Below are 14,580 nucleotides of genomic sequence, written 5' to 3' on the forward strand. Positions count from 1 at the left end.
GCTCCGCGCTACTCTATACTGCTGGTATTACAGTACCACGAGAGCTAAAGAGAGCAGACCGCTCCGCGCTACTCTATACTGCTGGTATTACAGTACCACGAGAGCTAAAGAGAGCAGACCGCTCCGCGCTACTCTATACTGCTGGTATTACAGTACCACGAGAGCTAAAGAGAGCAGACCGCTCCGCGCTACTCTATACTGCTGGTATTACAGTACCACGAGAGCTAAAGAGAGCAGACCGCTCCGCGCTACTCTATACTGCTGGTATTACAGTACCACGAGAGCTAAAGAGAGCAGACTGCTCCGTGTGCTTTCGAATCGCTCTCGCGGATGATCGATCTGCGCCGCACCTCTAGTCGAACACACCGGCTAGTGCAGCAGGCTTATTGGCTCACTGACGCTGATGAGATTAACCCCTTAGGTATCGAAATTTGGTACCGAACGACAAGACGTTTTTCGATACTCGATGGTATCGAGGCAATTCGGTCGGTGCCTAAAAAGTATCGAACTCGATACCCAGCCCTAGTTATGATTGTATAGATAATAATAAACATGGTCACTGTCGCTAAAAAAAAAAAGCCTAATTAGTTTGTTTTATTTCACAATATCAGTCTTGTCGGGGCTAAAATTAGCCTATATGCATTAGCTATAGCATTACACTAGCATAAAAACAATAGACTAATAGCCATTATTATTTTTATTAGTATGGCTATTTTGTCATAACATTGAAGTAGGCTATTATTGATAACAGCCAGGCTATAGTCTTTGAGCCTAACATAGCCTACCTGGAACTGTGGCAGATTGAATGACAGCAGTTGTTGTATTGGAGGTGGCCACCCGGCTTTTTTACGAACAGGAATTTTAGCTTAGCAATAGAATATAAAAACAACTAGATCAAAAGTTGCTAGGCAACAGTGACGTGCATCTTCAAACGTGGGAAAAAGTTGCAAAAGCAGAAATGATATGCCGTCAGTAATGCGAACATTCAATTTGACCGCTATTCAAGGTAGAAATACTCAGAACTCTTTTGTGTTTTGCAATTTTAATAAAATAACAATGTTATAATAAAATATACACACATTTAGGAAAAGTCAGGGCATTATAGTTATATGGGTTTTATTTCAACAAAGTTATTACATTTTAAAATTTAAAAACGGTCAAAATGACTGCCTTGGTAGTTCTAGTGCTAAATCAAAAACTGCTCATACTGTATGTCTGCAGCCTCTTTGTTTGTATTGTGATTAAAATACAGAGGTTGCCTCTCATCTTAAATGGAAAGTGCACAGACAAAGCCTTAGTTTGTTTATATGAAGAGATTTCTGTTAATCGTGTTATTTATTTGATTTGGGATTTGTTAAAGGGCACCTATTATGCCCCTACGTGCATCTTCAAACGTGGGAAAAAGTTGCAAAAGCAGAAATGATATGCCGTCAGTAATGCGAACATTCAATTTGACCGCTATTCAAGGTAGAAATACTCAGAACTCTTTTGTGTTTTGCAATTTTAATAAAATAACAATGTTATAATAAAATATACACACATTTAGGAAAAGTCAGGGCATTATAGTTATATGGGTTTTATTTCAACAAAGTTATTACATTTTAAAATTTTAAAACGGTCAAAATGACTGCCTTGGTAGTTCTAGTGCTAAATCAAAAACTGCTCATACTGTATGTCTGCAGCCTCTTTGTTTGTATTGTGATTAAAATGCACACACTGCCAACACACATTTATGTCCAACACCATGTAAAAGTGGATTTTGCATAATAGGTGCCCTTTAAAAATTTTTTATTTAATTTTGTTACTTGACGTATTTCAACTTCACTAAGAAAAGTGCAGCATTTTGTCTGAGAATTAATAAAAGGATGCCTTTTCATTTATAATTTGTTTTAAAAAAATTTTTTTTAAGAAAATCATATTGTGAAATCAGTATCATGAGTTAAATGAATTGTCCCTAGAATGAATAAGTATAATGTGGCCATGTGTGAACTCCTTTTTAATTTGTGACCACTAGCGAAGGAACAAATTAATAAAACGAGGGAACAAAACTCTTAATTTGAGGCCACAATAAATATGTTTGTGTATAAATATATGTATGCACCAGGTGATGTATCTGCTCATGTCCATAAAAACAGATTCAGAGATTTGCAAGATCAAAGCTGTCGATGAAAAAAAATAAGTATGAATGATTTAAATAACTCGAGTGGCAGAAGAAAGCAGAAGAACTCACCGAGTTTCCCATTGCTTAGGCGTTTCTGCTCCACCTGTCCCTTCAGAGCTCGCACCATCTTCAGCTGCGCCTCCTGTTTCTCCACCGCGTCCCTCAGATGCTGCAGTTTCTTCTGCTGCGAGGAGGTCTGCAGCTGCCTGTGCTCCTGTTGTTTCAGGAAATGCAAGCGCTGCTCCTGCTCAGGACAGTGAGAGGACAGGTTGTTATTTGCATCATTTTTGATGTGTTCTGATGTGTTATCCTGTACCTTGGAGGCCAGGAGCTGCTGCTGGGTGTCAATCTGATGCTGCTGTCTGGCAGACATGTCCTGCAGCTCTGCTAGAGTCATGTCCATCCACGGGCTGCTCACCTGCACAACACAACACGCCAACATCAGTCTCTGAAATCATCACAAGCTCGTCCATTTCCTGTTCGACTCGACTGCATTCCTCTCATGCCTTCATATGTGTGAGTCAAACCCCGGGATTACATTGCACAAGGAAATGAAAGGCACACGAGTGCAGGCAGACTCACTCCATTCTCCGGCTGTCTGTCTGCGGGCTTCTTGACGCCGTTCCTCTTCTGATTCCTGGTCCTGGAGTCTGAAATACAAACGAGCTCAAGCCCAGCGATACTGCGGAAAACACCTGAGCGCAAGCCTGAACGATGCCAACTTCAATTTAAAAACTCTGCTTACAGACACTGATGAGTGTAACGCATTACTGTAATCAGAGCACTTGTTAGCATAAGGTTTGACTGATAATGGATTCTGCCAGTGCACATAACTGATGTGGGAAAACAGATTCATGATTAGCCAATTCTTTAAAGGGGTCACGAACTGAGAAACCTAACTTCCCTTGATCATTTGACATAAGAGAGCATTGTACCATAGAAGCATCCTGTCAGTTTCAGAACTCATTAGTCGTTAGTCTAAAAACAGCTCATGCTGAAGGCAATCTGCCAAAACAACAGCCTGTGGAATGTTCTACTCTATGATGTAATAGTGTGGATAAGCACCACCTCCGCAGAAGATCAACGCCTGCTTCTACATCTGTTTTAGCCCCGCCCACCAATTCCACAGCGCTGCGTGTTTAGCCCCGCCCACCGATTCCACAGCGCTGCCTGTTCAGCCACAACACAAAGATATTGTCTATTCCCTTTTAGTTGTTCCTTGCTCAGTTTTTAATATTAGGTCCATGTAAACATGCACAGCCATCTTTAAACAGTTTGATGGGTCCTTTGCCATGAGCGCCACTTTTTAAAAAGGCATGTCAAGTTAAAAATAATCAAAAATTCAATCACATGCATCGCCAACCCTGAGTTTTGAGCCGCATGCCCTCAAGTCTACTTGTTTTTGAACACAAGGACATCCTATATATGCAGCCAGATGTGAAAATAGAGTATGTTACATGAATTGAGTCCTGCATATATTGCTTTGTAACCTCATGAGAGTCTTCATGACTGTAAATAAACTGTTTTTGTCATATTGAAGGTTTTTACACATGCTTAATCATATTTAATGTGTTTTTTTCCCTCCAAGATCATTTCATCATTCTGTGATGAGGGCTGTGGGTAAATGAGCAGGAGACACACATCTCCATATTCACGTCAAAAAGAAACTGACACCTGTGGTTATAAATGGACTGAGACTAAAATCAACCAGTAAAAAAATGCTGGCATTTCAATCTACAGGTGAAAATCACATCACATGCAATCACGTTAGTGGAGCTGGTCAACACACAACTGTAATATTAATAGATAGGAAAAGAGCCTTAAAGCAGCTGCATGTAGCTTTGCCTGCAGTTCAGTGAGTGGAATTCACTGTCATATTACAGTGGACTGCTGTACATGTGCATTTGTTGCTGCCATAAAACAGTCTATCCTTTTGGCAGAATTACACACACACACACGCGCACACATGCACGCGCACTCACACACACTCACACACACACACTGTCCCAGTGCAGCTGTTTGGGGGAGCGTGAGAAAGAAACACCACGGTCACATCACTGTAAGGGTGTTTGCAAAGCTTTTGTCTAATTGTGACATAAATAAATATGCCCTACTGACACCAGAGACTCAGACTCATCAGGGGCCAAACACTGGACAAAGATGCGACCCAACACAAACACATGCTCAAGTGTAGGAAACGTCACAATGCCTCATGCCATTTATATGAAGGATTAACTATTTACATTTTTTAACTAGTTAACTACTTGCAGTGTTTCCCACAGACTTACACTCTATGTGTGGCAGCTTCCCCTGGGGGAAATATGCATGCATATAATGTAAATATAAAACAGCAAACGGGCTTATTGAAAGTGTAAATTCATTCTCTGCCAGCAGGAGGCGCTTTAGGAGCAGCAGAAATAGCGTTTTTTGCAACTAAGAAATGCACAAAATTTGAAAAACTCAGCATAAATCTGTTTTTATTCCATGTGATCGTGTTAGAATCTCTCCCTTCACAAGCACGGACCAGTGAGCGACGCCAGACAGACAGCGAGGCATTGACCCGTGTCTGTGCAGGCTGTTACGTAATAAAAACACTAAAGCAGAAAATTTGTAGTTTTGGGAGCTTGCTTTCAGTAAAAAAAATTTTTGACTCATGCATAAGTTATTGAGTTTGTTTCTATAGCACAATGGCCTCTTATGTCAAAAGATCCAGGAAAATTCTGATTTCTCATTTCATGACCCCTTTAAGCAATGACTGAGATAAACATTTTACTATAGAGTTGTGCAATGTTTTAAAAATATTATCCAAAATTGTTGTCCAAAGTTGTTGGAGCCTAGCTGTTATGGTAGTAAAACCACCAGAAGGCAGAGCAAGTAAGATCATTATTATTTCATTATGTAAGATTATGTAAAACATAGACAACCTGTAATTAATCTTCATAATAACCAGCTATTTTTATCAGCTGCTGCAACTTGATTGGTTGTTGGCAGCCATTTCTGTTGACCGTTGCTAAATAATTGAAGGATGTTAAATACAAAAATTAAATCATATTTTGTCAAGCACTGATACATTCCTAAGTCATTTTGACTTAACTCACCTATGTGTATGTGTTTGTGTGAGAGTGTGTGTGTGTGTGTGAGTGTGAGTGAGAGTGTATGAGTGTGTGAGAGTGTGTGTGTGTGTGTGTGTGTGTGTGTGTGAGAGAGAGTGTGTGTATGGCCGAGTTTTGGGATCACAGAGGTTCAGGTAAACATTTTTTGGATTAAGTATATATGCAAGACTATCTGCGACAGAAGTGAATATACGAATCCTTCCGTGTACTTGGGCAGCAGTAAACACTACGGTAAGAGCTTACCTGTCAGCAGGTTGGGTGCTTTTCCTCGACGCAGAAAGAAGCGAACCTCAGGCCTCTCCTGCCCCCACTGCAGCAGCAGATCCATCATCTTCTCGCTCTCGCCTATCTCCCGCTCTGCATTCAGTCACACAAACACACATGCATTCATCCAACATCCAGTTAATAAAAGGAACCTTTATTTAGCACTATCTACTGTATTCATGGAACAAAAGTGTGGTAAGGATTCAGGATTCCCACAAGCCATAACAGAGACAGGACAGCCGCTGCTGGAACAGATCTTCATCATTGATTTTAGTGCAGTACAATCTTCCCCAGAGCTTCACACAGCCAGTGTGATACAGCAGATGTTTCCTTTGCTAGAAACTGGAGTCTGATGTTGCTCTAGCAATGCACTTAATTGGTTTAAAGATGTGACTGTTACAGACCTGTCAACCTTGGAAAATATTTTTGATTACCCTCACTCCAGTACACTTCAATTAAAACTCCAAAAACGTATATACACTGTAGAAAAACATGGATTATCATATGTTTACTTCAAATTTCTTTTGAGAGTAGTATTATTTTTATGGATTGGCCATTATTTCCTGCTATGAACACACGTAATGTCTGTTTCATTCATCCTGAAAGCCAGAGGGCGCCCTCGCGCAGAAAATCTACACATGCATCACAGAAGTAATAAGAATGACGACACTCCAGCAAATCCCTTATATGGACAAAGGCATCCACAAGGCTCTAGACTGCGTCCAAAATGGTCGCATTTGCAAACATTTTTTGAGAATGTGCAAGTTAAAATTTGTCATGGTCACATTTGTGTGAGTGCATGGTCTGCGTTGCTCAAAAGCGTTCTCCATAAAGCGCCACGGAACAAATGACGCAAATACTGAGGAAACGATGGCAGACGGAGGATTAAAGTAAAAGAACGCTACTTAAACCAGAGAAAGTGAATATGCAACAATGTCACCGACAGCCAGTTTAGTTTTACTTTTCACTTTGAAAAGCCTCTTTCTTATCTTTGCTATGGAGACTATGGAGTCTTTCTTTTAATTTTTTTATTTATTTGATTCCTCAGTGTTTGCTAAACGTTCTGTAATTTATTAGTCAATATAGAATACAGCATGTGGTGTACGCCGTGCCTTGTCTTATTCGATTGTTAATAAATGTTACATAAGCTAGCTTGTCATTGTAGCCTACTGTTTTATTGTTGTTGTGCTTTTCAATTCCATTGAATCCATCTTTCAAGCATTTGCTTTAGCCTTAAAAAGTGAATGTATAGATGTAAGCGCAACAGGCAATTATCTTTACTTGTAAAACGCAACACCAAGTTCGCGAATTCGAAAGGGAAAGCGTCCGAAGCCTGACTTATAATGCCGCAAAAGAGGAACTCCCGTACGCAAAATTCAAAACACAAATAATACTGATGAAAAAGAATGGACTGAGTGTTAAACACTTTGTTGCCATATATAGCTATCAGCTATAATAAGAGAAGAACTATTCACCAGCATGCATTGATTAATCCCATGTTGAAGCGCAAAAAAAAAAGTGTGACCAAATCATGCTCGTGCAACCAACTGAGAAAGTTAGTCACTGCAGAGCAACCAGTGGGAAGAATGAGTCTAGAGCCCTGCATCCAGCTAGCACTGTAACTGAATTAAAAGAAGATAGAAACGCTTTGAATGATGAAACATTAAGACAAACACTTGACTGCGACAATGTATAGTTTATCTGTGTTCTTAAAACCACCTCGGGTACTTTCATAATAATTAAGGATATTCATAGCCTTTATTACAGTAGAGAAAATATATTTTTGTCAGGACCACTATCGTCAATATAACTTACGATTAGCATACATTTTAGGTTGGGGGAATGGTTCCAACATCAATGATAAATGTAGCAGATACCATTAATGTTCTACGTGATTATTTTAACAACATGATTCAGTGGTCTGACTCAATGATATATTCACTGAAAAGTCCTGGACGAGAGGAGGAGCTGGGGATGGAGGTGGGTGATTAGTTCCTGAGCGAAGCGATAGCTGCTGAATAATGACTGAAGGGAACTTATGAAGGGAATTATGATTGGTGTCGTGATTCTATAGGTAGACGTGGATCAGCTGAGTGTCAGCTGATGCAAGCTTGACTAGCATGGCCTGCCAGAACTAATGCTACGCTCCATTTCTGTCAGGACCACTATCGTCAATATAACTTACGATTAGCATACATTTTAGGTTGGGGGAATGGTTCTGTTCTGGGCAAACACTCCCTGCCCATCCACGCAGCCTAGCATGGATAGGAGCAGGGAGAGCAGAATACCCCCCAAAACAACCATATGCTGAACCCCGCAACCAAAATGCTGATAGCAATAACTGAATGCCTTACGGAAGGAGCGTGGCGGCAAAGGGGTGCTCTTCTTAATAGCAGCCAAGAAGAGCAGCAAGCCCCTTCGGGAAGACAGTGGCAGCGAAGGGGTGTTCTTCTTAATAGCAGCCAATTAAGAAGAAGGCTTTTTAAGAGGCTTGCTGCTCTCTTAAAAAGAGCAGCAAGCCCCTTTTTAAAGCAACCTGAAATTAAGATGCAGAATCCACTAGACTGCAGCCTAGTTGCCAGTTGTAGCAAACACTGCGTACTGCAGCCGTAGAGCAAGCAATGACAGGTTTAGAGATCGCAGATTCTGCCTAGCCTAAGCTTAGCATTCATAACACGGCATATAGCTCAATAATTCAAGTCATGTTTATACAGGTTGTCGCCTCCCATGATATTAGCGTTCACTGACATACATGTCCTCTATCTGATAACCCGCATTAGTGTAGTAGACAACCCTTACCAATACTCTCGAAGCTTATGCAACAGTGTGTAGCTTGCTTAAGCACGGCATGTTGCAGTAGTCAGACCTAAAGAAAATAGCATTACCAATAACCAGATGACCCATAGCAGCAAACATATCTCATGATAATTGATGGCCTTAAACAATAGCTTAACATAAGCTTCTTGCTGTCGCAAGTTTACCCGGATACCAGCACTGCAGAAACACCCGATAGCCTAAAGGCTGATTTATACTCAACGCGTCCGCAAGTTCGCTTAGGTACGCGCGGCAACTATGACGTCATCGCGACGTTGGCGGAAGTTCGCTTTGAGTGCGCGCAACATCGTTTCACGTGGCGGTGTGCACGACATTTGTGTAACTTTCCGCGCAGCTCTGCTTCTGAAGATGCACGAGTTCAAAGCGTCTCTAGCCGAACATACACGTCTGTGCCGGCATTTGTGTGAAACAGAAGCAGTTGATGTTAAGTTCAAACTCCACCAGGTGCACTTTCAACGCTTTGAGGGAAAACAACGTAGAGGGTTTTTTTGCATAGTTTGTCCAAGGCTTTTAAATTGAAGTACGTTTTATTTTTATTGTATAAAAATAGAAATAAAATTCAATTAGATACTAATTACACACTATTTGCTTAAAGTTGTCTTGGTTTTGATGCAAAATAAACACAAGCTTAAGATTATTTTAATTAGTTTGTACATAAAAAATTACTAATTCATCAACTCATTCATCACGCGAGAAATCTTGTACCGGCAAATGGCTTCTTCTGACCGGTGATTCCCGATGGTTTTAGAGGACAATTACTCCTCGTCGCCCCCTGTTGTTTCAAAGAATAGTACAACGGCGAACGCAACAAGTATAAGTCTTGTCCGTTTGGGAAGGTGCGCGCGCAGTCAGTGGAGGCTCGCTAAGCGGAGCCAGGCGAAAGCGCTCAAATCTGATCTGTAAGGCACAGGTCAGAGGCTGGTGAGTGTGAGGAATGCCCCACTCTTCTCTGAGCTCTCACTTGGGCCCTCCCAACCTTCAGCAAGGGGACACCTGGCCCCACCCTACATAAAAAATTACTAATTCATCAACTCATTCATCACGCGAGAAATCTTGTACCGGCAAATGGCTTCTTCTGACCGGTGATTCCCGATGGTTTTAGAGGACAATTACTCCTCGTCGCCCCCTGTTGTTTCAAAGAATAGTACAACGGCGAACACAACAAGTATAAGTCTTGTCCTTTTGGGAAGGTGCGCGCGCAGTCAGTGGAGGCTCGCTAAGCGGAGCCAGGCGAAAGCGCTCAAATCTGATCTGTAAGGCACAGGTCAGAGGCTGGTGAGGGTGAGGAATGCCCCACTCTTCTCTGAGCTCTCACCTGAGCCTCTCCACACTTCAGCCAGGTGACAGCTGGCCTCACCCGGCTCCTTACACAGCTCCAGCACGTCTCCACACACCGTCTCGGGCGTGATGGGCACCTCTGTGAAATGCTGCTCATTGTTACTGAGGTACACAGTCAGGAACATCTGGAAAACACGAGCAGATGTGAAGGCTGAGAGTTTAATCACACAGGCTGATCGCTTCGATGTCAAGCAAGAACCGACTGTAACGTTAAAGGCATCACACCGCTGCTGCACATTTTCTATGCCTCTCTCTGATTTAACACACATGAACATTAGCTGGTTAGGAGAGAGAAAGACATACAACATGTGCAGAGCATTGAGCTGTCAGGTTCAAATCCTGGCAATATGTGACCCTGGAGCACAAAAGCAGTGTTAAGTCGCTGGGGTATATTTGTAGCAATAGCCAACAATACATTGCATGGGTCAAAATTATAAATTTTTCCTTTATGCCAAAAATCATTAGGATATTAAGTAAAGATCATGTTCCATGAAGATATTTTGTAAATGTCCAACCGTAAATACATCAAAACTTAATTTTTGATTAGTAATATGCATTGCTAAGAACTTAATTTGGACAACTTTAAAGATGATTTTCTCAATATTTAGATTTTTTTGCACCCTCAGATTCCAGATTTTCAAATATTGTCCGATCCTAACATATGTGACCCTGGAGCACAAAACCAGTCGTAAGGGTCAATTTTTTGAAATTTTGAGATTTATGCATCATGAATAAGCTGAATAAATAATCTTTCCATTGATGTATGGTTTGTTATGAATATTCGGCCGAGATACAACTATTTGGAACATGGAACAGTCATATTCTGAGTTGCATTATTTTTATTTATTTTGAGGAATACTGAATTGGTGTGTTTTTTGTGAGTGAGATGAATTAATGCATATTCATATTTATTTCAGAACTACAGTAACATCTTCTGATTTGTCTCAGCATGGGGACAGGAGAGCTGCCAGTCAATAAATTGGGAAAAAAAGTAACTTGCGTTACGTATTTGAAAAAGTAACTCTTGTAAATTAAAAAGTAATGCGTTACTTTACTAGTTACTTGAAAAAAGTAATCTGATTACGTAACTCACGTTATTTGTAATGCGTTACCCCCAACACTGTATATAAAACACGATACGAACACAGAGTACAAAAATGCCAGATAAAGGGGAATATTTACCTACAATACACTGAAAACGAGCCTGAATGCGACCTGCCGTGAGGAAGAAGGTATTTTGAAAACCAACACTTGCAGGTTGTGAACGACTGAGGTCAAAACATTTTACAAACAAAATAATCAAAGCACTGATGAATGAATACATTATCAGTATTTCAAAACGTATCCAAAAATAGATTAATTCACAACGATTTGGTCCCATGACCTTCATCAGGCATATAAATATAAGCAAAACACGAAAAAGCACACAGCAAACGTACCACAGTGTGCAGTACAGTGTAAATGCCATATTGTGCTTTTCACACTTAAAAAAGTTAAACCCAGGCCATTGTAACCCTTAGGTTTACAGAATACTGGGTTATGATTTTCAATGTTTTCAAGTTTCATTCTATTCAATCTTTACCCCGGGTTAGGATTATGGGGCCAGTTGTTCAAAAGCAATCAGAAAATGTGTTTTTCAAAAGAATAACAGAATTCTGAAGTCAGAATAGATCACAAAATCTAATCTTGGGTTTGATCTGGATCAAATTGTCAGTTTGTGTTGTTCAAAACGTTTTAGTAAGATTGGGATACATTTGATCCAAAAAAATAATAACATAATGGATTATACTGATCCCAGTAGAAGGGCGGATTTTAGGAACAGAAATGTAATAAAACTTACTGGACCAAAAATACAACACTTGTAACATGTACTGTATACGCAGACATTAGACAGGTAGACATTAAGCTTCTTAAGCCTTTCAGTAGCCTACAGTTGTCACCGTTGGGCTGAATAAACACACACGAAGAAGAAGATTCAGGCAAATAGGCAATCTTTAATAATCTAATCAGTGTAAATCCAGCAGAGAAGAAGCACCACAGCACGTAGAGATGACAACTAAGAACTGAAACAGTAGAGTACATAGAGTAATAGAGTACAGATGAAACTAATGAGTGTCCATAACAGCAAAGTAATTCAGGGAAAACAGTGCTGAAAAAGTCCACGTGGAATGAAGGTGTGACAACAGTAAAGTAAAAAAAATTTAATTGGTGCCATAAAATAACCCCCAAACAGCTGTCACTAACAAACAAAAATATTATATTTAATTTAAAGTGTTTTTTTTAATCACTGTTTGTAGCACAATCATCAGAGATTAACCAGTCAAAAGTAGTTATTTATGAGCGAATGCAAAGTTTCTTGTGTGAATGCAAAAGCATTGACATATATATATTTTTTATCTTTTTTTTTTTCCATCACCATGTCAAAAATATTATATTTAATTTAAAGTGTTTTTTTTTAATCACTGTTTGTAGCACAATCATCAGAGATTAACCAGTCAAAAGTAGTTATTTATGAGCGAATGCAAAGTTTCTTGTGTGAATGCAAAAGCATTGACATATATATATTTTTTATCTTTTTTTTTTTCCATCACCATGTCCCCAAGGGCGTGTCTACGTGGTACCCCAGGTGCCCCCCCTACCAGGTGTCTTGCGATAGGCTTGTTTTTAGTAAATTTCTAACTGCATCTGGCAGTGGCGGATCCTGGCATGTGTAGGCAACTGCCTATAGGGCCGCTTTCTTCTCTTCTTTATACTTTATACTTAATTTGAGGCGGTTTCTATAGTGTGATCTTAATGACAATGTCGAGAGCACATAATGTTACGCGATCCATGTGCGCGAGGACGAATCTCTCCACTCCCAAGCAGATTTCCTTCACTCACACAAAACTGGACGTGTGCTTTTAAATATTGTTCTTTTATGAATTGGCTGTGCTCTCGCTCAGATATTGCGTGTACATGCTCAAACGTTGTCTTTGCATCACTGAAGACGAAAATGCGTTACTTTACTAGTTACTTGAAAAAAGTAATCTGATTACGTAACTCACGTTATTTGTAATGCGTTACCCCCAACACTGTATATAAAACACGATACGAACACAGAGTACAAAAATGCCAGATAAAGGGGAATATTTACCTACAATACACTGAAAACGAGCCTGAACGCGACCTGCCGTGAGGAAGAAGGTATTTTGAAAACCAACACTTGCAGGTTGTGAACGACTGAGGTCAAAACATTTTACAAACAAAATAATCAAAGCACTGATGAATGAATACACTATCAGTATTTCAAAACGTATCCAAAAATAGATTAATTCACAACGATTTGGTCCCATGACCTTCATCAGGCATATAAATATAAGCAAAACACGAAAAAGCACACAGCAAACGTACCACAGTGTGCAGTACAGTGTAAATGCCATATTGTGCTTTTCACACTTAAAAAAGTTAAACCCAGGCCATTGTAACCCTTAGGTTTACAGAATACTGGGTTATGATTTTCAATGTTTTCAAGTTTCATTCTATTCAATCTTTACCCCGGGTTAGGATTATGGGGCCAGTTGTTCAAAAGCAATCAGAAAATGTGTTTTTCAAAAGAATAACAGAATTCTGAAGTCAGAATAGATCACAAAATCTAATCTTGGGTTTGATCTGGATCAAATTGTCAGTTTGTGTTGTTCAAAACGTTTTAGTAAGATTGGGATACATTTGATCCAAAAAAATAATAACATAATGGATTATACTGATCCCAGTAGAAGGGCGGATTTTAGGAACAGAAATGTAATAAAACTTACTGGACCAAAAATACAACACTTGTAACATGTACTGTATACGCAGACATTAGACAGGTAGACATTAAGCTTCTTAAGCCTTTCAGTAGCCTACAGTTGTCACCGGTGGGCTGAATAAACACACACGAAGAAGAAGATTCAGGCAAATAGGCAATCTTTAATAATCTAATCAGTGTAAATCCAGCAGAGAAGAAGCACCACAGCACGTAGAGATGACAACTAAGAACTGAAACAGTAGAGTACATAGAGTAATAGAGTACAGATGAAACTAATGAGTGTCCATAACAGCAAAGTAATTCAGGGAAAACAGTGCTGAAAAAGTCCACGTGGAATGAAGGTGTGACAACAGTAAAGTAAAAAAAATTTAATTGGTGCCATAAAATAACCCCCAAACAGCTGTCACTAACAAACAAAAATATTATATTTAATTTAAAGTGTTTTTTTTAATCACTGTTTGTAGCACAATCATCAGAGATTAACCAGTCAAAAGTAGTTATTTATGAGCGAATGCAAAGTTTCTTGTGTGAATGCAAAAGCATTGACATATATATATTTTTTATCTTTTTTTTTTTCCATCACCATGTCCCCAAGGGCGTGTCTACGTGGTACCCCAGGTGCCCCCCCTACCAGATGTCTTGCGATAGGCTTGTTTTTAGTAAATTTCTAACTGCATCTGGCAGTGGCGGATCCTGGCATGTGTAGGCAACTGCCTATAGGGCCGCTTTCTTCTCTTCTTTATACTTTATACTTAATTTGAGGCGGTTTCTATAGTGTGATCTTAATGACAATGTCGAGAGCACATAATGTTACGCGATCCATGTGCGCGAGGACGAATCTCTCCACTCCCAAGCAGATTTCCTTCACTCACACAAAACTGGACGTGTGCTTTTAAATATTGTTCTTTTATGAATTGGCTGTGCTCTCGCTCAGATATTGCGTGTACATGCTCAAACGTTGTCTTCACATCACTGAAGACGAAGAGCTTTTTTCTAATTCAGGTGAGGAGTAGACTTATCTCACTAAATGGAAGCAAGCTGATTATAGTCAGCCTTCTCTAGTTATTTATTTTATTAATAGCCTA

General features: G+C 39.8%; 1 protein-coding gene and 1 long non-coding RNA gene across 2 annotated transcripts in view; one reads left to right on the top strand and one right to left on the bottom strand.

Moving 5' to 3' along the window:
- LOC107582031 (uncharacterized) overlaps positions 1 to 5,843 on the top strand; it is a 20,472-nt gene extending 14,629 nt beyond the window's left edge. The window contains exon 4 of the long non-coding RNA XR_001608894.1: positions 5,833 to 5,843. This is a non-coding gene — a long non-coding RNA (uncharacterized lncRNA). The remainder of the gene's footprint in view (positions 1 to 5,832) is intronic.
- LOC107582030 (apoptosis-stimulating of p53 protein 2-like) overlaps positions 1 to 10,006 on the bottom strand; it is a 39,256-nt gene extending 29,250 nt beyond the window's left edge. The window contains exons 1-6 of the mRNA XM_016267719.1: positions 9,947 to 10,006; positions 9,689 to 9,836; positions 5,518 to 5,631; positions 2,744 to 2,811; positions 2,478 to 2,579; positions 2,231 to 2,405 (exon numbers count right to left, since the gene is read on the bottom strand). Coding sequence (XP_016123205.1) covers positions 2,231 to 2,405; positions 2,478 to 2,579; positions 2,744 to 2,811; positions 5,518 to 5,631; positions 9,689 to 9,836; positions 9,947 to 9,949 — 610 coding nt within the window. The 5' untranslated portion in view covers positions 9,950 to 10,006. The remainder of the gene's footprint in view (positions 1 to 2,230; positions 2,406 to 2,477; positions 2,580 to 2,743; positions 2,812 to 5,517; positions 5,632 to 9,688; positions 9,837 to 9,946) is intronic.
- Between the last annotated feature and the right edge of the window lie 4,574 nt (positions 10,007 to 14,580).

Source organism: Sinocyclocheilus grahami, unplaced genomic scaffold (assembly GCF_001515645.1).
Source record: "Sinocyclocheilus grahami isolate Dianchi unplaced genomic scaffold, SAMN03320097.WGS_v1.1 scaffold40.1, whole genome shotgun sequence".
In the NCBI taxonomy this organism is placed as follows: Eukaryota; Metazoa; Chordata; class Actinopteri; order Cypriniformes; family Cyprinidae; genus Sinocyclocheilus; species Sinocyclocheilus grahami.